This window comes from Hippopotamus amphibius, chromosome 12, assembly GCF_030028045.1.
Source record: "Hippopotamus amphibius kiboko isolate mHipAmp2 chromosome 12, mHipAmp2.hap2, whole genome shotgun sequence".
NCBI lineage: Eukaryota > Metazoa > Chordata > Mammalia > Artiodactyla > Hippopotamidae > Hippopotamus > Hippopotamus amphibius.
The window spans coordinates 65,084,120-65,106,717 of NC_080197.1; the positions used below are offsets into that span (position 1 = coordinate 65,084,120).

Consider the following 22,598-nt stretch of genomic DNA (forward strand, 5'->3'; position numbering starts at 1 on the left):
CACCATCCCAAGTCTTGAATAGTATTTTCTTCAAAGTCTTTTTTCTGAAAATATGAAGAAAGCTTTTGGTATTTTTTCCCCGCTTATTGTTTCCATATTCTTTTTGGATAGTATGAGCTGGATTTATGACTTTTTATTCAGCTTCATATTTTGGTGTCTTTACGTCTGTAGCTCACATAAGGATAATATTGTTTCCTGAACCTGAGTGCCTTTTTTACTTTTCCTTTCTCTTTGCCCTCTGGCCCAGGCATTTGTTTTTCTTCCTACTCTCAAAGTTTTGTCTTGAGAGAGATGAAATCAGCGAGTTCCATGTTTGTTCCACATTCCTTGTTCAAACAAGTCTTGACAATCTCGATCCTCTTGAGTGGCATAGTCCCAGCTAAAAGAAAATCTTCCTTTCAGACCAACATCTGCTCCAGACCAAGTCTTGACCTGTAACCATCTTAATGTGATTTCCCTTCAGTAAGTCCTCTCTTTGCTTCATTTTTCTTTAGAGGAGTACCAGTTCCAGAGATTTTCTAAATATGTTTCCCTAGGCCCTCTTGGCAATAATCCTATTCCTTTGAAAGTCACATAATAATTCTTGGAGTCCTTTACACCTGTCTTCCTGGGTTTCCCTCTCAAATATGACCAGATTTTCTTAATCACTTAATCACTCTGTCAGTTTTTTAGGGATGGTTTCCTAGTTGTTCTTAAAAAATGCTGCTGCTTTACAAGGCATCTTTTAAAAATTTTCTAATTTTAGTTCTCTCCAGGATGTCATATGTTTGCTCTCCAAGGCCTTTCCTCTTTTTATCTGATTGACTCTTTTAGGTACCAGTCCTCCCTTCTGAACTAGTAACAACTGAAATGTATTGCCCTTTCCTGTCATCTTTTTCAAGAGAAACTGGATTTGAGTCAATCACCTTTTTCACTTTGTAGTTCTCTCTCCTGGCTCCTAGCATCTCATTTCACCTTCATATCTGCCCAGCTTATGTTTTAAGATCCCAGTATTTCTTTCAAGGAAATATCGTTCTCATTACTACTCAGTTTGACGTCTTCTACTTTATGTTCCTTCTTCTACTACCTTTGTTCTGATGGTAAGAAATTCCAGTTCCTTTTTGATTCCTGGGGTAAATCAGAATTTAAGAGCCAGAGGCTGATGGGCACAGACCTTTAAATTGCTTTCCTGGTTTGGGGGCATTTAATAATCTCAGTCAGTTATTTTTTGACCTCAGCCTAGGAAGAGGGCATATCCTCTTTATAAAAAGAATCCCTACTCTTTTTGATTTAAATATTAATAAAATCCACTTCCCTTCTATGGTTGGAGACATGGTTTGAATCTCTGAACTCTAATAATTAGAGTTTCTTATTATCAGATGCAGAGCCTCCTTGAGACTGTGTTGTTTCAGTGATGGAAGGCTGTGGACATGACACATGAGTTCAAGTTTGGTCTCATCTCCTCCATTGCTGTCACCCTAAAGTCACTTCAAAATAACAGACACACACACACATGAACACAGTTTGGGGAAGCTGATGTAGTAGGCAAGAACACCTGTCTCTGGAGCTAAGAATTTTAAGCTCTAACTTTACTAGAGCTTGTAGCACACTTTGAATTCAGCTACTGTTCAAATTTCTGGCCTAGTTGTTTTGAGATGTGGCTGAGAAATCCATTAAAGAAAGCAGCCGATGTTCTTTTATCACCTAATGCTTAAAAAGCTTATTTAAGAAAATTTTAAAAGGGTTATCTTTTTCTTATAGTCTATTTTGTTCTAAAATAGAACTAAATCTTACATGGCCTGTACTCATTAATGCCTAAGGTTTAATGCTACATCCCTTTAATGATAAAAACCAGTCATTTGGTGCAATCTAAGCCATTACAAACTACCAAGGTTAATGAATCCATGTGGCCTGTGATTACCAAAGCCTAAAGTCTAAGCAGTATCTCTTGGTCCACTGAAACTTCTGTGTATTTTTTTTTAAGAGAAAGGGTTCGTTAGGTTTAATCAGTTTATCTAAAATGTATTGAGAACATACAGGAACCTGTGCTAAGAAGTAAAATGCATCTTCAGTTTGTGACACCTGTGTTACAATATGAGGGTTAAAGTTGCTGGGCAATTGCTTTTGTCACTAGAATTTCTCCCATGTGCTATTAAATCTTCACTTTGGGCCTGGAAAATATGTCAGTCATGGTAGCTCTTCAATAATCCATTTCCTCTGGGAATCAAGTCCTGACCTTCAACCATATTGCTAGAAATGAGTCTGTTACCCAAAACAATTAAGATTGTTTGATGTCAGTAGCCGTGTCATATCTGTGATCCTCAGTTTTTTTTTAGCCTGTGCTTTTTTGAGATGTCTTAGTTTTCTGTGCAAGTTTCTCAGGGATTTTGAAGATGAGAATGGAGGAGGGGGGTTTGACAGCGGGCCGATCGTCCAATGGCTTCCAGTCCCTCACATCCACTTAACTTAAAAATCTCCCCCCTCCCTGTGTGTGTGTATACATTCCATTCAGGAATTCATTGGAGTGGAAGGTTTATGCTGCTATGAGACATTTGAATGTTATTACTCTCTAAAACTGTAATAATCCCTCCCTTCCCCATCTCATTAGACTTCTTATAAAAAGCAAATAAAATACAGGTATAAAAAGGCTAAAAGAGCTTTAAAACATGATATGAATGAGAGTTGAGATTAGGAACCTTGTTTTTTTTCTTTGTTCACTGCTGTGTCATTCAGTCATGTGTTCAGGCATTAATTTACAAATGCTTATTGAGCATCAACTGTATACCAGATATTTGTCAGGGCTGGAACAAGAAAAGCAAATGAAGACTCAATGTTAAATTAGTTTGCTAGGGCTGTCATAACAGAGTGCCACAAACTGGGTGACTTAAAACAGAAATTCTTTTGTCTCACAGTTCTGGAGGGTAGAAGTCTGAAATTCAGGGGTTGGCAGGGCTGGTTCCTTCTGACAATCTGCTCCATGCATCTCTCCTAGCTTTGGGTAGTTTGCTGGTGTTCCTTGGCTTATAGATGTGTCACTTCAGTCTCTACCTTATGTTTTCATATGGTGTTCCCTCTGGGTGTGGGTCTGTGTCCAAATTTCCTCCTTCTTTATAAGGACACCAGTCATATTGGCTTAGGGGTCCACCCTGCTCTAGTATGACCTCATCTTAACTAATTACATCTTCAGTGACCCTATTTCCAAATAAAGCCACGTTTTGAGATTACTGGTGGTTAGGACTTATAAATTTTGAGGACACAATTCAATCCATAATACTTACATACCACCTGCCTAAATTTAAGAGTTATAAATAAAGCTAAGAAGCCATTAAGTGCAATGTGCTTTGTTCTCCTTCATAAGCACCTGGAAGGACAGATTTTAATTGAGAATTCTTGGATGTCTTGGAGATCCATGTTGGATTACGGTGACCTAAAAAGGGCTGTCTCCTCTCCTGGAGTCCTCTGTATGCCCTGCTTTTCCTTCCTACCCTGGGTCCCTCCTGCACTGTCAGTGGCCTCACGCACACTTGTGGACATTCCAGCTGGCATGTTCAAGCTGCATCCATATTCACTGCTAGCAGCCTGCCCTCGGCCACCACTAGAGCCTAGGCATTGCTCACCCTGGTGGTGGCATCTGACTTCAAGTCAATGGTCCCTTAGAAGACCTGCAAAGGCTGTTCGGGCAAGGAATTCTGGGGTCATGTGTACCTAGAACGTGGTCCAGAATGAGGCTTGTGGATATGGCTGAGGCACAACTGGAGGAAGTAGGATTCTCCATGGTGAGGGCACCAGGGCAAGGACTCTTCCTGCCTGAATCCAAAGCTGTACTGTCAATGAACAAAACTTCTTTAGAATCTTGTCTTTTAGTGAAAGGATACAAAACATAAATAATAAGCAAAATAAGTAAATTGTATAGAATGTTCGGAGGTGATAAGTATATAAAAAAAAAGTAGAACAGAGTGGAAAGGATCTGGTGTGTATCTGGGGACAGGCCAGGTTACAATATGACACAGACTAGTCCGGAGAGACCTATCAGAGATGGGAACATTTGACCAAGACTTGAAAGAGGTGAGGGAATAGACAAGTGGATATATGGGACAAAAGCACATTTTGGAAAGAAAGAGCTGTCTGATAAAGATTCCAGGGAAGAAGCATGCCTGGAATGAATGCTCAGGGAACGGAAATGAAGCTGATGCTTCTTGAGTGTTTTGAGCATAGGAGGATATAACGGGAGTTAAAATCAGAGGGATGGCTGATGGGAGGCCAGATCACATTGGCCTTTTTAGGTTATTTTAAAGGTTTACTCTGAGATCAGAAGTCCCTGCAGAGTTTTGAGCAGAAGAACGACAAGATCCCTCCAATTGCTGTGTTGAGAATAGACTATAAAGGAGGCAGGGTAAACATAGAAACAAGGAGACTATTTAGAAGAAGGCAGTTGTAGTCATTTGGGACAAATTTGATAGGAGTACCTTGAACCAGAGAGGAAGCAGAAGGAGAGTGGTAAGTGGTTGGATTTGGGAAAAGTTTTGAAGGCAGAGCCTACAGGAGTTTCTGATGGACTGAATTTTACTCAGAGAAAGAGCGAGGAGGTGGGTATGTCAAGGATGACTTCAAGTTTTTTGCATGGGTTGGAGGGGGGGGAAGATTAGGAGTCTAATTTTGGATCTGCTGAGTGTGAAATATTAGATATTCAAGGGGGGTACTGTGTAGGCAGTTGGATTTTGGGAGGGGTTCTGGGCTGGAGGTGTTATTTTTTAATGATATTTACTTTAATGGTATTGTTTCCTTTCTAATTTTACAAGCAAAACATGTTCATTGTAGACTAGAAATACACAGAAGAATGAAAATTCACAATCACCCATAATCCACAACCCACAGAGATAACAATTATTAATGTTTCGAGGCATTTCCTTTTGGTATCTACATGTTTTTTTTTACACTGAGGTGTGAGTGACCTAGACCTCTGCGTTAGCTCCATGTGCACAGCAGAGTGGTTCACTATTTCTGTACATTACAAAACGATCACCATGATATGTCTAGTAACCATCTGTCACTATACAGAGATATTATAATTGACTGTATTCCTCATGCTGTACATTTCTTACCTGTGACTCATTTATTTTGTAACTGGAAGGTTTGTACCTCTTAATCTTCCTCACCTGTTTCATTCTTCGCACAGCTCCCTCCCCTCTGGTAACTGCCTGTTTGTTCTTTGTTTTTTATGAGTGTGTTCTGGTTTGTTATGTTTGCTCATTTGCTTTGGTTTTCAGAGTCCACATATAAGTGAAATCATACAGTATTTGTCTTTCTCTGCCTGACTTATTACACTTAGTATAATACCCTCCAGGTCCATCCATGTTGTTACAAATGGCAAAATTTCATTATTGTTTTAGACTGGGTCATATTCCATTGTATGTATACACCACATCTTCTTTATTCATTCTCTGAAGGGCACCTAAGTTATTACTGTATTTTGTCTATTGTCAGTAATGCTGAAATGAACATAGGGGTGCATGTATCTTTTCTAATTAGCATTTATTTTTCTTTGGAAAAATACCCAGAAGTGGAATTGATGGATTGTGTAGTTCTGTTTTTAATTTTTTGAGGAATCTCCATATGTTTTCCATAGTAAATACATGAATTTACATTCTCACCAAGAGTCCATGAAGCTTCCCTCTTCTCCACATTGTTGCCCACACTTGTGATTTGTTGTCCTTTTGATGATAATCATTCTGACAGGTGTGAGGTGACACCTCATTGTGGTTTTGATTTACATTTCCCTGATTATGAGTGATGTTGAGCATCTTTTGCCTCTGTATGTCTTCTTGGGAAAAATGTCTAAAAAACGATCTGCCCATTTTTAAAAACAGGTTAAAATGGTTTTTGTTTTTTTTTTTTAATGTAGAGTTGTATGTGTTCTTTGTATATTTTGGATTTTAACCCTTATCAGATATATCATTTGCAAATATCTTCTCCCATTCAGTAGGTGGCCTTTTTTTCTGTTGATAGTTTCCTTCACTGTGAGAAAGCTTTTTAGTTTGATGTAGTCCCATTTGTTTATTTTTGCTTTTGTTTCCCTTGCCTCAGGAGACAGAGTCAAAAAAATAGGCCTAAGAGCAATGTCAGAGAGCGTACTGCCCATGTTTTCTTCTAGGATATTTATGGTTTTAGGTCTTACACTTAAGTCTTTAATCCATTTTGAGTTTATTCTTGTTCATGGTGTGAGAAAGTAGTCTAGCTTGATTCTTTTGCATGTAGCTGTCCAGTTTTCCCAACACCATTTGTTGTCTTTTCCCTATTGTATATTCTTGCCTTCTTCATTGTAGATTAATTGCCCATATAAGCGTGGATTCATTTCACGGCTATTCCGTTTCATTGATCCATGTGTTTTTTTGTTTGTTTGTTTGTTTGTTTTGAGCCACTACTACCATACTGTTTTGGTCACTGTAGCTTTATAGAGCATGATACCTCCAGCTTTGTTCTTTTTTCTCAAGATTGTTTTGGCTATTCAAGGTCTTTTGTGTTTCCAAGTAAATTTTAAAATTATTTGTTCTAATTCTGTGAAAAATACCATTGGTATTTTGAGGACTTGCATTGAATCTGTAGATTGCCTTGGGTGATATGGTTATTTTAATGATATTAAATCTTCCAGTCCTTGAGCACAATATATTTTTCCATTTGATTGTGTCATCATCAATTTCTTTCATGAATGTCATATAGTTTTCTGAGTATAGGTCTTTTACCTCCTTGGTTAGATTTATTCCTTGGTATTTTATTATTTTTGATGCAATTGTAAATGGGATTGTTTTCTTAATTTCTCTTTCTGATAGTGGTTAGTGTAGAGAAGTGTAGATCTGTATATTAATTTTGTATCCTGCAACTTTAGAGAATTCACTGGTGAGTTCTAATAGTTTAGGATTTTCTATATACAGTATCATCTTAACTGTAAACAGTGATAATTTTACTTCTTCCTTTTCAATTTGGATTTCTTTTATTTCTTTGTCTTGTCTGGTTGCTGTGGCTAGGCCTTCCAATATTATGTTGAATAAAAGTGGTGAGAATGGGCATCCTTGTCTTGTTTCTGATCTTAGAGAAAATGCTTTCAGCTTTTACTATTGAGTATGTTAGCTGTGGGCTTGTCATACCTGGTCTTTATTATGTTGAGGTGTTTCCTCTATAACCACTTTGTTGAAAATTTTTATCATAAATCGATGTTGAATTGTGTCAAAAGCTTTTTCTACATCTACTGAGATTATCATATGATTTTTATTCCTCAATTTGTTAATGTGGTGTATCACACTGATTGATTTCCACTACTCTGTCTTCCAGTTCATCGGTTCATTCCTCTGTATCATGTAATCTACTGTTGATTCTTTCTAGTGTATTTTTTATGTCAATAATTGTATTCTTCAGTTCTGTTTTTCACATTTCCTAACTCTTTGTTGAAATTCTTCCCGTGTTCATCCATTCTTCTCCTGAGTTGTTTTTAATCATTACCTTGAACTCTTTATTGGGTTGATTGCTTATCCTACTTCACTTGGCTTTTCTTCTAGGGTCTTATTTTATTCTGTCATTTCAAAAATATTCCTCTGCCACCTCATTTTGTCTGATTTTCTGTTTTTATTTCTATGTATTAGGAAATTCAGATATATTTCCTGATCTTGGAAAAGTGGCCTAATATAGCAGACATCCTATTGGGTCCAGCAGCACACTCCCCTCTATTCACCAGAGCACTATACTCTAGGAGGGCTCCCTGAGGGCTGCATGGGCGCCTATGTTGTGGTGGGGCCAACTACTGTGAGAGGGTTGGTAGGCATGGCTGACCCCCAGCGTGATTGGTGTCAGCCCTGCCTAGTGCAGTGGCTGCCAGCTGCTGGTGGGAGGGCCCAGGTCCTGGTGCTAGTAAGCTAGAGGGAAGACTCCAAAATGCCGCTTGGCAGCACCAGTGTCCTTGTAGTAGAACAGATTCTCAAAGGCTGCCACTGGCATCTGTTCCCAGGGTGAGTTCCAGTTATATCCTGCCTCTCCAGGAGGCTCTCCAAGATAACTGGTCGGTCTGACCTGGGTGCCTTTCAAATTGCTGCTTCAGCCCTGGGCATGTGCAAGTTTGTGTGGGCCCTTTAAGGGCAAAGTCTGTTTCCTATAGCCCTCCAAGTCTCCTGAATACAAGTTCCGCTGGCCTTCAAAGTCAGATGTTTTGGGGGGCTTATCTTTCCAGTGCAGGATCCCTGGGCTGGGGAACTTGATGTGGAGCTCAGACTCCTTGATCTTTGGGTAGAATGTCTGCGACTGTGATGATCCTCCCACTTGTGGGTCACCTACACATAGGTGTGGGTCTTAACTATACAGTGTGTCCATTCCTCCTATTCATCTCATTGTGATTCCTTCCGTGTATCTCTAGTTGTAGGTATTTTCTGCTAGTGTTCAGATTGTTCTCATTGATAGTTGTTCTGCAAGTGGTTGTAACTTTGGTGTGCCTGTGGGAGGAGGTGAATTCAGAGTCTTCCTACTCCACCATCTTGGCCACTCCTTGGGCTGGAGTTATAAAGCTGGGGACAATCAGCATGCGGATGATATTTAAAGCCATCAAAATAGATGAATAGAGATCCCTAGGGAGTGAAAGTTGATGGAGAAGAGGACCAATGACTGGGCCCTGGACACTCCAATGCTGGACATTGTGGAGATGCTCCTGCACAGAAGACTGAGAAGAAGGGACCAATGCTGTAGAAGGAACGCACAGGAGAGTGCTGTGTTCTGAAAGCCAAATGAAGAGCACTGAGAGAGAGTTACTGATTGTGTCAAATACTGCTGATAGGTGAGGTCAGACCAGGGCTAGAATTTGACCTTTGGATTTAGGTATGTGGAGGTCAATAGGGACCTTGACAAAAGCAGTTTCTTTTTTCTTTTTTTTTTTTTAATTTAATTTTATTTATTTATTTATTTATTATTTTTTGGGGGGTACACCAAGTTCAATCATCTGCTTTTATACACATATCCCCGTATTCCCTCCCTTCCTTGACTCCCCCTGCCTTGAGTCCCCCCCACCCTCCCCGCCCCAGTCCTCTAAGGCATCTTCCATCCTCGAGTTGGACTCCCTTTGTTATACAACAACTTCCCACTGACTATCTATTTTACAGTTGGGAGTATATATATATCTGTGCTACTCTCTCGACAAAAGCAGTTTTATTGAAGTGTTTGGGACAAACACCTCCTTGGAATGGTCTGAGAGAAAATGAGAGGAGAGAAACTGGAGGCAGAGATTAGAGATAACCATTTTGAAAAGTTTTGCTGCAGAAAAGAGCAGGCCAATTGGATGAGTATTTGGAGGGGAGATGGAAGTTCTGAGAAGTTTTTTATAACGATTGTACCATCATGTAACCACGTAACATCATGTTGTATCCAGTAGAGAATAAAGAGATGATGCTTTTGAATAGAGGAGAATTCCAGCAGTGTTTGTGAGTAGGTGAGTGGGGCTGGGATCAAATGTACAAGTTGAGAGATTGATTTTGGGTAGGATCTTGGGTCATTTTTCTATGAGAAGAAGTAGGAAGGTGGAAGATAAAACCTGCTGGGTGGGTAGATATGCTAGTGGAATATGTGGAGGTTTTCTTTTGACTGATTCTAGTTTCTAAGTGAAATAGGAAACAAAGTCATCAGCTGAGAGTGAGGGTTACAGTAGAGGGTGCTGGGGTTTCAGCAGAGAGAAAGGTGTGTAATCACTATCTATTAGAAAGGGAGGGTGGATGGACCTGAAATATAGAATCATTGCCCAGAGCATTATAGCTTACTTGACTCACATGATCATGTGTTCGAAACAAGACCACATCAACCCTTACCAGGCACTCAAATATTTTCAAAGAATAAATGTGCAGTCTTTTATACATTTACATGGTTATGCAGATGACCATATAAAAAGAGCTTAAATTACTTTTTTTATTCACGCACAGGAAAACACTGAGTAAAGCAAGGGTTTTAGTAATTTAATTGATAGGAATATTTAAAAAACGATTTGATTCTTTTAACAAATGTGGCACAGTGCCTTGAGTTGTACCTACTTTGCAGGTAGAACGCTGCAGGATTGTTTACTCAGGTCATGATGAGTATGAAAGTAGATTCAAAAGTAAGAAAACTTTTTGTTGTGCAGAGAAGAGGTTTTGATCAGAGGGGAGAGTTTCAGAGTTTGCGATCTTTGAATTAGGTGATAGTGAAGTTTAAAATGTGGTAATGCCTCTAGTTGGGTGAAATCCAGCAATGATGAACTGACTGGTGCTGAAGAGGGTGAAGAACTACAGAGTTTCTTCCAAAAATTGGATTTAAGAATTTCAGGCATTTATGTTGGTTTTTCTGATAGAAAATAATACAGCATTCTGCCGGAGCGGACTAGTGCCCTCAATAAATTTATATGTGGATATGTAGGTATGTATATATTTAATTCAAATTTTAAAAAATTGTTACACATATACTTAAGTCTTGAAGTAAGTGATGAGATTTAGTTATTTGCTTGTCTTTTTTTGGAAAATACATTAAAAGTATTGCTTTTAACTATGGGCATGTAATTAAAATGTGAATGTATGTTTGATTTAAAAGATATATTAAAATTAAATGCCCTTTCCTTATTTTACACACTGAATTTTATACAATCAATTGGAGAAAGGGTTCTAAGAAAACAGTGAAGCACAGGTAGAGAATAACTAACTATAAAAATTGATTCTGATCTCTGTTCTCTGTGTCCTTAGTACATACACCACACTATCTTTGATAACAAAAATGTTCTGATCTCGTGATAGAGAGGCCCCAAAGTGAAAAAATACAAAGAGTTATGAATGTGTATGTTCATAGCAATGTTCAAATTATACTGTTTCCTAGTGGATACCATTTTTCTTCATTGAGCAGGACACTACAGAGTTGGATGTTAATTGCTCCTACAAATGTGGTTTTGCTCTTTACAATAAGCATTAAGACATGTCCTTGGAGCTCTGTGACTTCATCATATACTACCTGAAAAGAGAGAGAATGATGAAAATATAAATCAGATGTGCTTAAATGCATCTTTTAAAAAATATTGCTTTTAACAAAAATATTTGCATGCTAATATATTGTACCTTGGAGCGGATAGGTTAATGCTGTTAGAAGCTTTCATTTCTAACTCTAATTCTGAAGAGCTAAAGGTTCTGTTAACATAACAGAGTTTAATGACAGAATATTTCTCTAAGAAGCTTAGAATTTACTCTGATTCCATTAATAATTATCTATCCCAAATTTAATAAGACTGTAAATCATTCTCTAGGAAGAAATTTAAATACCCATCACCTTTTAACTGTCCTTGAATTTACTGTGCAACATGGGATCTTTCTTTGTTGAAGGCTAATGAGGAGAGCAGACCAATATCCATGATTTCCTGGTGTTAATTTAATGTAGTACAATATTTCCTTCTACATGTGAAGCAGTCACTCCATGGTTACTTTAATTTATTTAAAATTGTTTAATTTTTAGTTATGAAAATATATGTTCATTAACTAAAATATGAGGATGAAACAAGAATAAAAAAGGAAAAATTTATATTTCTAACATTGAGATAATTATAGTTAACATTTTGATGTGCTTTTTGTTTTCTATATATAACCACTTTTTAAGAATCTGAGCTGTAATTATGCTGTGTGTACAGTTTTGTGTCTTTCTCTTTTTCACTTACTAGTCATGTAACTATTTTTAAAAAAGGAGAGCTGTTCAACTGTATTTTATAATATCCAAGAAGTAAGTCACAGGCATTATCACTGGGTGCCTGCAGTGGTAAAGAGACTTTGAAAGTGTAGTATCAAGAAATTAATTACACATCATAAAAGGAGGGGAGAGCTGTGTATAAACCCTGCATGGTTGCCAAGGAAACTCCTTATAACACATGTAGAGGAGTTTCATATGATGCTACAAACGTGCTTGCTTTTTATAGCTAAACTACAAGATAGAAAGAAGCATTCTCTATATATGCAAAAAAGAATCAGAGGAAACAAATTGAGAGGAAAGCACTTGAAATCCACTGGGAGGTCTGCTCAGTGTGTATGGGTGGGATTTCTGGCCCATCTCACCGCATTTGTCTACCATTTATGAACCCATTAAGTTATCAATGAAATTCTATTCAAGATCAATCTGTTAGCTGCTCTGAACAATGATTTGCTTACAAGTAAATAATAATTCAATCAAGGGAATGAGACACAATATAGTATGCTAATCCAGTCTACCCTGCTTCATGTGACAGCTTCTGGAATCTCAGTCCCATTCCAGATAGGAGATTATCTTTTAAGTTTCTTAGCACAGCTTACTCAAATTCTTCCATTTAATTTATTGAATTTCCCCTGGATAGTAAAGGATTTTTAAGGGCTGCCTTAAAAATTTCAAAGTCCTACCAATGTAATTCATCTTTAATTGCAAAGGGATGCCCAGCGTGGACTCTTTGAACCACTCATCTCCTGAACGCTCATCTTTCCAGGACTTCAGAGTAAGCTCCTTTTCCTTTTCTCTACGGTGGTTATTTTGAACTGTCTAAATTATTCTCCATTTTCCTACCTACAGCACTTTCAGCAGATGAACTCATCTCCTATTTTACAGAGAAAATAGACAAAGGGGCCCTCAGAGTGTTAGTATGTGTAAAGAAAAATGGAATAACTCTAAGCATTAGGCTTTTGGAAAAGTCTGACTTGAGATCTCTGAGAATCATATAAATTAGTGCTAAAGAGGTATATTTCTAAGAAACATGTCAATGATTCATATTTATATAAATCTGTTAACTCCAGTTCTTCTTCCATTTATAATGGGGTTACATCCTGATAAACCCCTGGTAAATTGAATACAGTATAAGCCAAAAATGCATTTAATACTCCTGACCTACCAAGCATCCTAGCTTGGCCTAGCCTACCTTAAATGTGCTTAGGATACTTACAGCAGCCTATAGTTGGGCAAAATCATCTAACACAAAGCCTCTTTTATAATAAAGTGTGAATGTCTCATGTAATGTACTGAATGCTGTACTGAAAGTGAAAAGCGGAATGGTTGTCTGGGTACAACATGGTTGCGAGTATCTTGGCTGTTCACTCTCGTGACTGCGTGGCTGACTGGGAGCTGTGGCTCAGCATCAGGAAAGAGTATCCTACCGCGTATCCATAACCTGGGAAAAGATCAGGATTCAAAACTCAGAGTATGGTTTCTACTGAACGTGTATCTCTTTCGCACCATCGTAAAGTAAAAAAAAATTCAGGTTGAACCATCCTCAGTTGGGGGCCAGCTGAATATGTTTTCTCATTCAAATATGGTGATAATAATATTTACCTTTTAGCATTGTGAGGAAGAATAAAAGGAGATAATGAAATATAAGCCTTACTACAAAACTGGGTACATAGCAAACACTAATGAATTAGAGCTGAAAAAGATCCATCAACCACACAAAAAAAGAACAGTGGTTTCTTGGTATTTTCCTTGATTATCTAGTTGACTGGAGATAACAATTGTAGACAAAACTGAGTCTCCCAGGTATTTAGCAAGCTGAAATTCTGTAATAAGTAATGTTAGGAATTAATTGCCTTCCTGGTTAAAATACGAACATTTGAACTCCAAAGTTTATATTACTGTATGATTTTTTTCCCCTGTGCTTCATTAGGCAAAAGCTATTTTCTTGAAAGTGACTGAAGTTTTACAAACATGTAATCATTGCACATCATAGGTGATATCTATATCTATATCTACATATATATTCTAATTGCTTTACTGCATCCATAACATTGTTAAAAAAATAAGCACTTTTTCTTCCAATGCAATGAATAATTAGTGGGTAATGCTAGGGAAGCACACAGATGATTATCTTCTTTGAGACTTTTCACCAAATGATTTAATATGTATTCTGCCTTGACATAAACAGAACTAAAAATGCACAGCTCTTTTAATTTCACAATACTTTTTATCCATAGGCATGTGTCAAGTCATCATAGCCTTTTGACAAACATTGAATTTGTAGGTTTGAGACTGTCTCATCAAGTAGAAAAACACTGTTTAGGGAAATCTGATATCTATTAACATATACAAGCATTCACTATATGTTATTTGACACCAAGTTCTAGTAAATAATTCTAAAGAGTATTTTAATGGTTGCAAGGGAGGAAAATAATATGGAAACCGAACTGTGCTTAGAGCTGGTGGGAAGAGGAGTGAGGAGGTAGGACGGTGACAGGGAGAGTTCGAAGCCAAGGGGACCAGAGCTCTGTGGGTGGAGAGAGGGAAGAATAACACAGCACTGTTTAGTGGGGTCAGTCAGGGCTTTGGAGTCAGGCAGTACTGGACTTGAAATTTAGTTACATAATCCTGATCAAAATATTCACCTCAGGGCCTCAGTGTCTTCATTTACAAGTAGAATTATCACCCTGTTATGAGCATTGAGTGAGAGGACAACAGAGAGAACACTAACCATTGCTTACTGAGTGTACCATACACCTCTCTCTGTGCTGGTAATCATGATATTTTAAGGTGTGTAAAACACATAGAACATTCTTATTATGTCCTTTCTAATTTCCCCTCTATAGTAGGATAATGTCTAAGAAGGTAATACATTGTCAACTATTATATATAGGATGGATAAACAAGAAGGCCCTACTATATAGCACAGGGAACTCTATTCAATATCTCGCAATAAACCATAATGGAAAAGAATATCCAAAAAAAAAAAGAATGTCTGTATGTGTATAACTGAGTCACTTTGCTGTACAGCAAAGAGTGGCACAATACTGAAAATCAACTATTCTTTAATTTAAAAAAAAGAAAAAGAGGAAAATGAACAAAATACATTGACTATAACAATATAATTCTGACTTAGAATCTGTATTTCTAACGAATCATTAAAAAATGATGGTTTTTCACCAGATGCCAAAGGTAGTAGGGTAGAAAGAGCAATGCTGGAGTCAGTATCCCAGCTCTGCCTCTTAAAGGCTGTAGGGGAGTTCTGGGAGTGCTCTGACTCCCAGCCCTGCCCCGTCCTAAGCCCAGTGATGTCTACCATAGGGATTTGTACGTGAGAGGGGTTTTCAGGAAGACTGCCAGCACTCCTGTTGGAAATCACTCTGGGGAGTGTCAAGGTGACAAGCTTGGCCCCGTGTCAAAGCTTTAGTATCTGAAGGGTGGATACTAAAGGGACCCTTGGCAGTGGTTCTGACCCAGCCTCTCTCAGGTTTGAGTATCAGGGAGAAGGAGGGTTATGAATAACAATTGAAAGCGCTATTTTCATGAAGAGCTTTTTAAGGTGACGCAATATAATATTCCCTTTGTATTCCTCTAAGAGATTTATATAAGGAGGGGAGTGAAGGCATTCTCTCCCACTTCCCAGACCATTGCCTAGCTTCAGCGGCTCAAGAAATCCCAAAGTGGCTGATGTCACAGTACTCAGTAAGCAAAGCACAGAGAGAAGGGAAAAGCAAGGTAGATGCCGGTGAGAACTTACTGGGCTCCCTAGAGAGCACACACAGTTGGCCCTCTGTATTCCTGGGTTCTGCAGTCACGGATTCAATCAACCACAAGTCAAAAATACTCAGGGAAAAGAAATTCCAGAAAGTTCAAGAGAAGCAAAAGTTGAATTCGCTGCACATCAGCAACCATTTATATAGCGTTTACCTTGTACCAAGTGTTATGAGTAATCTAGAGATGATTTAAAGTAAATGGGAGGATGTGCGTAGGTTATATGCCAATATTATGCATTTTACATAAAGGACTTGGGCACTCGAGCATTTGGTTTCCTCGGGGGTCCTGGAACCAATGCCCCTGAAGATATGTAGGGTCGAGGGACGACTGTATAAGGTGTTGCTAAGAACGCACAGAAATAACTGAAGGATTTGGCACAGGATGGGGGCCTGTATCACAGCTGAGGGGGAGAGAAAGTAAAACCACAGTTAGAGCCAGTGCACTTTTTTGGGGCATTTCTTATAAATATTCTTGTATTGATACAGACACAAAAAATGGGAGAAAAATTAAAATACAGTAGTCTTTCTTCTCATGGTTTTCTAAATTCAGCCAGTTTTCCTGACAAATTTGTTTATATGATGATCAGTACTATTAAAGTAGTCACTTATCCGTACATTAATTCACATGTCTGCTCATTTGGATTATGTATAAATTGGAGTTTGCTGTGCATAGACTATGGATTATGGACTATTGTTTTTGAAACAGCTTTTAAATGTGTTCCAAGTATAAACAGCGTGTGTCCAAGCTACAAGTATGGGCTGATGGAGAAAGTATCACAGTGATTTCTAATCAATGGGCCACGAATGTGTGAGGACTCAGAATTATTGCAACCCATCAGAAAATTTATGGACACAGCAAGCATTATAAAATAATCTCCATGCATGTGAATTTACTACTCTTTTATAGTATATGTAGCTTGAAATAAATAAAACACAAATTTATTTAAACTCCTGAATCATTAGCGGCTTTTTGTCATTATATGTTTCCCTATATTACAAATGCTGAAGTACTGCATTGAGTCTGAGAAGTTTCTTGATACTGATGTAGGGGGTCTTATACCCAGAAAGTGTGGAATCAAGGGATATATAGTTGGGAGGTATACACCTCTAGCTGTTGACATCATGACAAGTAATAAAATGTCAAAATATCTTTCATTACTAAATTATATATATAATTGAATATATGTGAATGTTTGCTAGTTTTACATTTTATACACATACACATAAAGTGTCACTTATAAAATTACCCCAAATATTTAATTCCACAAATCTTTTTAGAAGTAGCTAAGTTTCAAAGATACTAAGAAAGATAAGACATTTTCCTTGTCCTCGAGAACTTTTCATTGTACTAGAAGAAAAAAAAAAAACCTCTGTAGGACTAAGCAAGAGATGGTAAGTGTGGTGTAACAGTCAGGGAGGAAAGAGTGGTTCACAGAGTCCATATTTGAGGTAAGCCTCAAAGCTGGCAGAGAAGGGCAGGAGGGTGAGTGGCTACAAGAGCTCCATCACAGGGGTCATAGGGATTATTCAGGGAATGACAAGCTATTTGATGTGACTTGAGAATATGACTAAGTATGGGGCAATGGAAGGGCATGAGCAAACAAATGTTCCTGACTTATTTTTGTCAAAGGTGCAAAAGACATTTAATGTAGGAAGAATTGCTTTTTCAATACGTGGTGCTGAAATAATTGGCATTCATAGGCCAAAAAAGTGAACTTCAACCTAAACCTTATACTTTATTCAAAAATCAACTCAAAGTGAATAATGGATTTATATGTAAAATGTAAAACTGTAAAATATTTAGAAAAAATGAGAAAATCTTTAGAACTTAGTGCTAGGTGAGGCGTTTTTAGACTTGCCACCAAATGTGCAGGCTATAAAAGAAAAAAATTGATAAACTGGACCTCATCAAAATTAAAAACTTACACTTGTGAAAGACCTTGAGAAAAGAATCAAAAGTCAAGCTTCAGGCTGGGAGAAAATATTTGCAAACCACATATCTGACAAAGGACTATTATCCATAGTTATCTAAAGAATCTCAAAAGTCAACAGTAAAAATGAATAAAAATGCAGACTCTCTAATGAGAAAATGAACAAAGACACAAAGAGACATTTCACCAAAGAGGCTATGCAGATGGTAAATAAGCACATGAAAAGAAATTCAGCACCATTAGCTACTATATAAATGCAAGTGAAAACCACAGTGAGCTATCACTCTATGCCTTTCAAAAGAACTACAAGGGTGAGTCAAAACTTATCTGCACTCCAGCTATAGTAAAACTTCTGCTGGTCACACTGTCTTATCAGCACTTTCTGTTCAAGGCTACTGTCTCCCCAGTCACTGCCTGTGTAGGTGTGAACTTGTTACATCAGTTCATTCATGACTGTGGTATGAGCAAAAATGGATGCCCCACTTGTGATTTGCATGAAAGAAGAGCAGTGTGCAGTGATTTGCTTTTTGTGGTCTGAGGGTGTGCATATCTGCACACCTCTGCCCACACTGTCGACACTGCGAAAACTTTGTTTTGAGGTGTTACAGCATCGTCCCTATAGTCCTGATCTTGCTCCGTCGGACCTCCATCTGTTTGGTCCCCTGAAAGCAGCCTTAACGAGGATGATGATTCACTTCTGATGAAGAAGTGAAGACAGCAGTGCATTCGTGGCTCGCAGCTCACCCTAAAACATTTTTTAATAAGGGAATATGAAGGCTTGTTGGCAGATGGACAAAGTGTATTGAAAAGCAAGGAGATTATGTTGAAAAATGATGTATTTGTCTTTTGTAAAACTTAATTAAAATAAATTCTACAGCCAGAGTGTGGATAATTTTTGACTCACCCTCATAAATTAAAAATAGTGATAACACCAAATGCTGGCAAAGATGTAGAGAAACTAGCACAAGTATTGCTGGTGGGGGTGTAAAATGGTATAGAAAAAGAGTATAACAGTTTCTTGAAAAACTATATATGGCATTACCATATATCCAGTAATTACATCTTGAGCATTTGTCTTAGAGAAATTACAACTTATGTTTACACAAATACAGCAATCTTTGTTTTCTATAGCTCCAAGCCAGAAATAACCCAAATGTCCTTTAATTGGTAAATAGTTATACCTCTATGCCATGACTGCTCCTCAGCAATGAAAACAAAGTATTGATACATGCAGCTACTTGGGTACATCTCTAGTGAATGAAAAAAGCCAACCTCAAAATGTTACAAACTGTATGATTCCATTTATATAACACTTGAAATGACAAAATTATAGAGATAGAGAACATATTAAGAGTTGCCAGGGATTGGTGGTGGGACGTTAGAAGAGTGTCTGTGGCTATAATAGGGTAGCACCAGGAATCACTGCGATGGAACGTTCTGTACCTTAACTGTGATGGTGATCACACAAACCTATACATGTGATACAAATGCACAGAACTAAACACACACACACACACATACATACAAACATATACAAAAGAACATGTGTAAAACTGGAGAAATCTGAATAAGGTCAGTGGATTGTATCAATGTCAATTTCCTGGTTGTGATATTGTCAGTAGTCTGGCAAAGTGTTACCAGTGCAGGAAAGTGGTTGAAGGGTATTTGAATTCTCTCTCTATTATTTCTTACAACTGCTTGTGAATCTACAATTACCTCAAAACAAAAAGTTTTTTTAAAAGTATATGAGGATGATAATCCAAAAAGAAACAAGTACCGTAATGTTCGCTGCAGCACTATTTACAATAGCCAGGACATGGAAGCAACCTAAATGCCCATCAACAGATGAATGGATAAAGAAGATGTGGCACATATATACAATGGAATATTACTCAGCCACAAAAAGGAATGAAATGGAGCTGGATAGCCCTAGAGTCTGTCATACAGAGTGAAGTAAGCCAGAAAGAGAAAAACAAATACTGTATGCTAACTCATATATACGGAATCTAAATTAAAAAATGGTACTGATGAACCCAGTGACAGGACAAGAATAAGGATGCAGATGCAGAGAACAGACTGGAGGACACGGGGTTGAGGGGGCAGGGGGCAAAGGAGAATCTGGGACAAAGTGAGAGAGTAGCATAGACATATATAAACTACCAACTATAAAATAGCTAGCGGGAAGTTGCTGTATAACAAAGAGAGATCAACTTGATGATGGGTGATGCCTTAGAGGGCCAGGACAGGGAGGGTGGGAGGGTGTTTCGGGAGGGAAGGGATATGGGGATATATGTATAAATACAGCTGATTCATTTTGGTGTACCTCAAAAGCTGGTACAAGAGTGTGAAGCAATTATATTCCAATAAACAGCTTAAAAAAAAGTAAATATCTAAAGTTTTACATTAGTGTTTTATAAAACATACAGAATTGAAATGTATCATAATAAAATATGTTAAAAGTATAAAAATAAAGTACATGAGGATGATATTGCTCCAAGGACAACTCAGAAAAATTATTGAGTCAAATTTGAAGGGCTGTGAATACCACACTTAGGATTCTGGATATTATCAGGTAGGCAGTAAGGAACATTTGGAAAAAGTTATGTAGGAGAATAATAAATATGAGTAGTTTTTGATACCTTAGATAGAAATTTGAATGATTTAATTGAAAAACACAAGATAGGAGGCAGACAGGAGGCTATTATATTAGCCAAAGATACAAGACCTTCAAACAAAGAAGTAGGGATGGGACACAGAGAAGATGGATTAAAGAGACAGGTAGCTGCCCAAGTAGAACTGACAAGTCTTGAGGATTAACTGGACTTGTGAGTGAGGGAGAGGGTGATGTCATTAGAAAGTATCTTCCAAATTGGCAAACAGAGGAGGAAAGCCTGGTTTAAAAGGGTCTAGGAGGCATCCTAAAGGGCCTCTTTAAAAATCAGGTAGAAGTACAGGTTTAAAGCTTGGGAGAGAAGCCAGGCTTTGAGGAATAAACTCAGATGCAGCCTACAAGTAGGTGATAAATGAAAATTTGTGGATACGTGAGATACTTTTGAGTGTATACATCAAGAGGAGATGAGAGTAGATCATGGAACTCCAGCAAATAAATATTTTCAGAGGAAGAATGGCAATGAAGGAAAATGAGAGTGGTTAGAAAAGATAGAAGAGAATTAAGAAAAGGTAGAACTCAATGAAATAAGTCAGAAAGAGAAAAACAAATACCGTATAATATTGCTTATATGTGGAATCTAGAAAAATGGTATAGATAACTGATTTGCAAAGCAGAAATGGAGACACAGATGTAGAGAACAAATGTATGGACACCAAGGATGGAAGGAGGGGTGGGATGAATTGGGAGATTGGGACTAATACATATACACTACCATGTATAAAATGGATAACGAATGAGAACCTAGTGTATAGCACAGGGAACTCTACTCAGTGCTCTGTGTGACTTAAATGGGAAGGAAATCCAAAAAAGAGGGGATATATGTATATATATAGCTGACTCATTTTTCTGTACAACAGAAACTAATACAACATATAAAGCAACTATACGCCAATAAAAATTAATAATGAGTCCCAGGGATAAACCCCACTTGATCATGGTGTATGATTTTTTTAATGTGCTGTTGCAGTCTGTTAGCTAGTATTTTGTTGAGGATTTTTGCATCTATATTCATCAGTGATATTGGTCTGTAGTTTTCTTTTTTTGTGACATCTTTGCCTGGTTTTGGTATCAGGGTGATGGTAGCCTCGCAGAATGAGTTTGGGAGTGTTCCGCCTTCTGCAATATTTTGGAAGAGTTTGAGAAGGATAGGTGTTAACTCTTCTCGAAATGTTTGATAGAATTCGCCCGTGAACCCATCTGGTCCTGGGCTTTTGTGTGTTGGGAGATTTTTAATCACTGCCTCAATTTCCGTACTTGTGATTGGTCTGTTCATGGTTTCTATTTCTTCCTCTTCAATATCTGCAAATCAATCAACGTGATACATCATATCAACAAATTGAAGGATAAAAACCATATGATCATCTCAATAGATGCAGAAAAAGCTTTTGACAAAGTTCAACATCCATTTATGATTAAAGCTCTCCAGAAAATGGGCATAGAAGGAAATTACCTCAACATAATAAAAGCCATATATGAAAAACCAAAAGCCAACATCGTTCTCAATGGGGAAAAACTGGAAGAATTCCCTCTAAGAACAGGAACAAGACAAGGGTGTCCACTCTCACCACTATTATTCAACATAGTTTTGGAAGTTTTAGCCACAGCAATCAGAGAAGAAAAAGAAATAAAAGGAATCCAAATTGGAAAAGAAGAAGTAAAATTGTCCCTCTTTGCAGATGACATGATATTATATATAGAAAACCCTAAAGACTCTACCAGAAAACTGCTAGCACTAATTGATGAGTTTAGTAAAGTAGCAGGATACAAAATTAATGCACAGAAATCTCTTGCATTCCTATACACTAACAGAAAGAGAAATTCAGGAAACTCTCCCATTCACCATTGCAACCAAAAGAATAAAATACCTAGGAATAAACCTGCCTGAGGAGGCAAAAGATCTGTATGCAGAAAACTTTAAGACATTGCTGAAAGAAATCAAAGACGACACAAACAGATGGAGGGACATACCATGTTCCTGGATTGGAAGAATCAACATCGTGAAAATGTCTGTACTACCCAAAGCAATTTACAGATTCAATGCAATCCCGATCAAATTACCAATGGCATTTTTCACAGAACTAGAGCAAGAAATCTTACGATTTGTATGGAAATGCAAAAGGCCCCGAATAGCCAAAGCAATCTTGAGAAGGAAACATGGAGTTGGTGGAATCAGGCTTCCTGACTTCAAACTATACTACAAGGCCATAGTGATCAAGACAGTATGGTACTGGCACAAAATTAGAAAGGAAGATCAATGGAATAGAATAGAGAACTCAGAAGTAAGCCCAAACACATATGGGCACCTTATCTTTGACAAAGGAGGCAAGAATATACAATGGGAAAAAGACCGCCTCTTCAATAAGTGGTGCTGGGAAAATTGGACAGCAACATGTAAAAGAATGAACTTAGAACACTTCCTAACACCATACACAAAAATAAGCTCAAAATGGATTAAAGACCTACATGTAAGGCCAGACACTATAAAACTCCTAGAGGAAAACATAGGCAGAACACTCTATGACATCCATC

At 37.7% G+C, this 22,598-nt stretch overlaps 1 protein-coding gene across 7 annotated transcripts in view; it reads right to left on the minus strand.

Moving 5' to 3' along the window:
- Positions 1–22,598, minus strand: part of PIK3C2G (phosphatidylinositol-4-phosphate 3-kinase catalytic subunit type 2 gamma) — a 363,004-nt gene that overhangs the window by 2,413 nt on the left and 337,993 nt on the right. For 4 of the 7 annotated variants that reach the window (XM_057701641.1, XM_057701644.1, XM_057701643.1 and 1 more), the window contains one exon: positions 9,036–10,974. The exons of 1 other annotated variant lie outside the window; for it this stretch is intronic. In XM_057701641.1, coding sequence (XP_057557624.1) covers positions 10,822–10,974 — 153 coding nt within the window. In that variant the 3' untranslated portion in view covers positions 9,036–10,821. Of the gene's footprint in view, positions 1–9,035; positions 10,975–14,990; positions 21,369–22,598 lie in introns of those variants that run through there. 2 more of the 7 variants (XR_009048371.1, XM_057701645.1) reach the window with 2 other exon arrangements.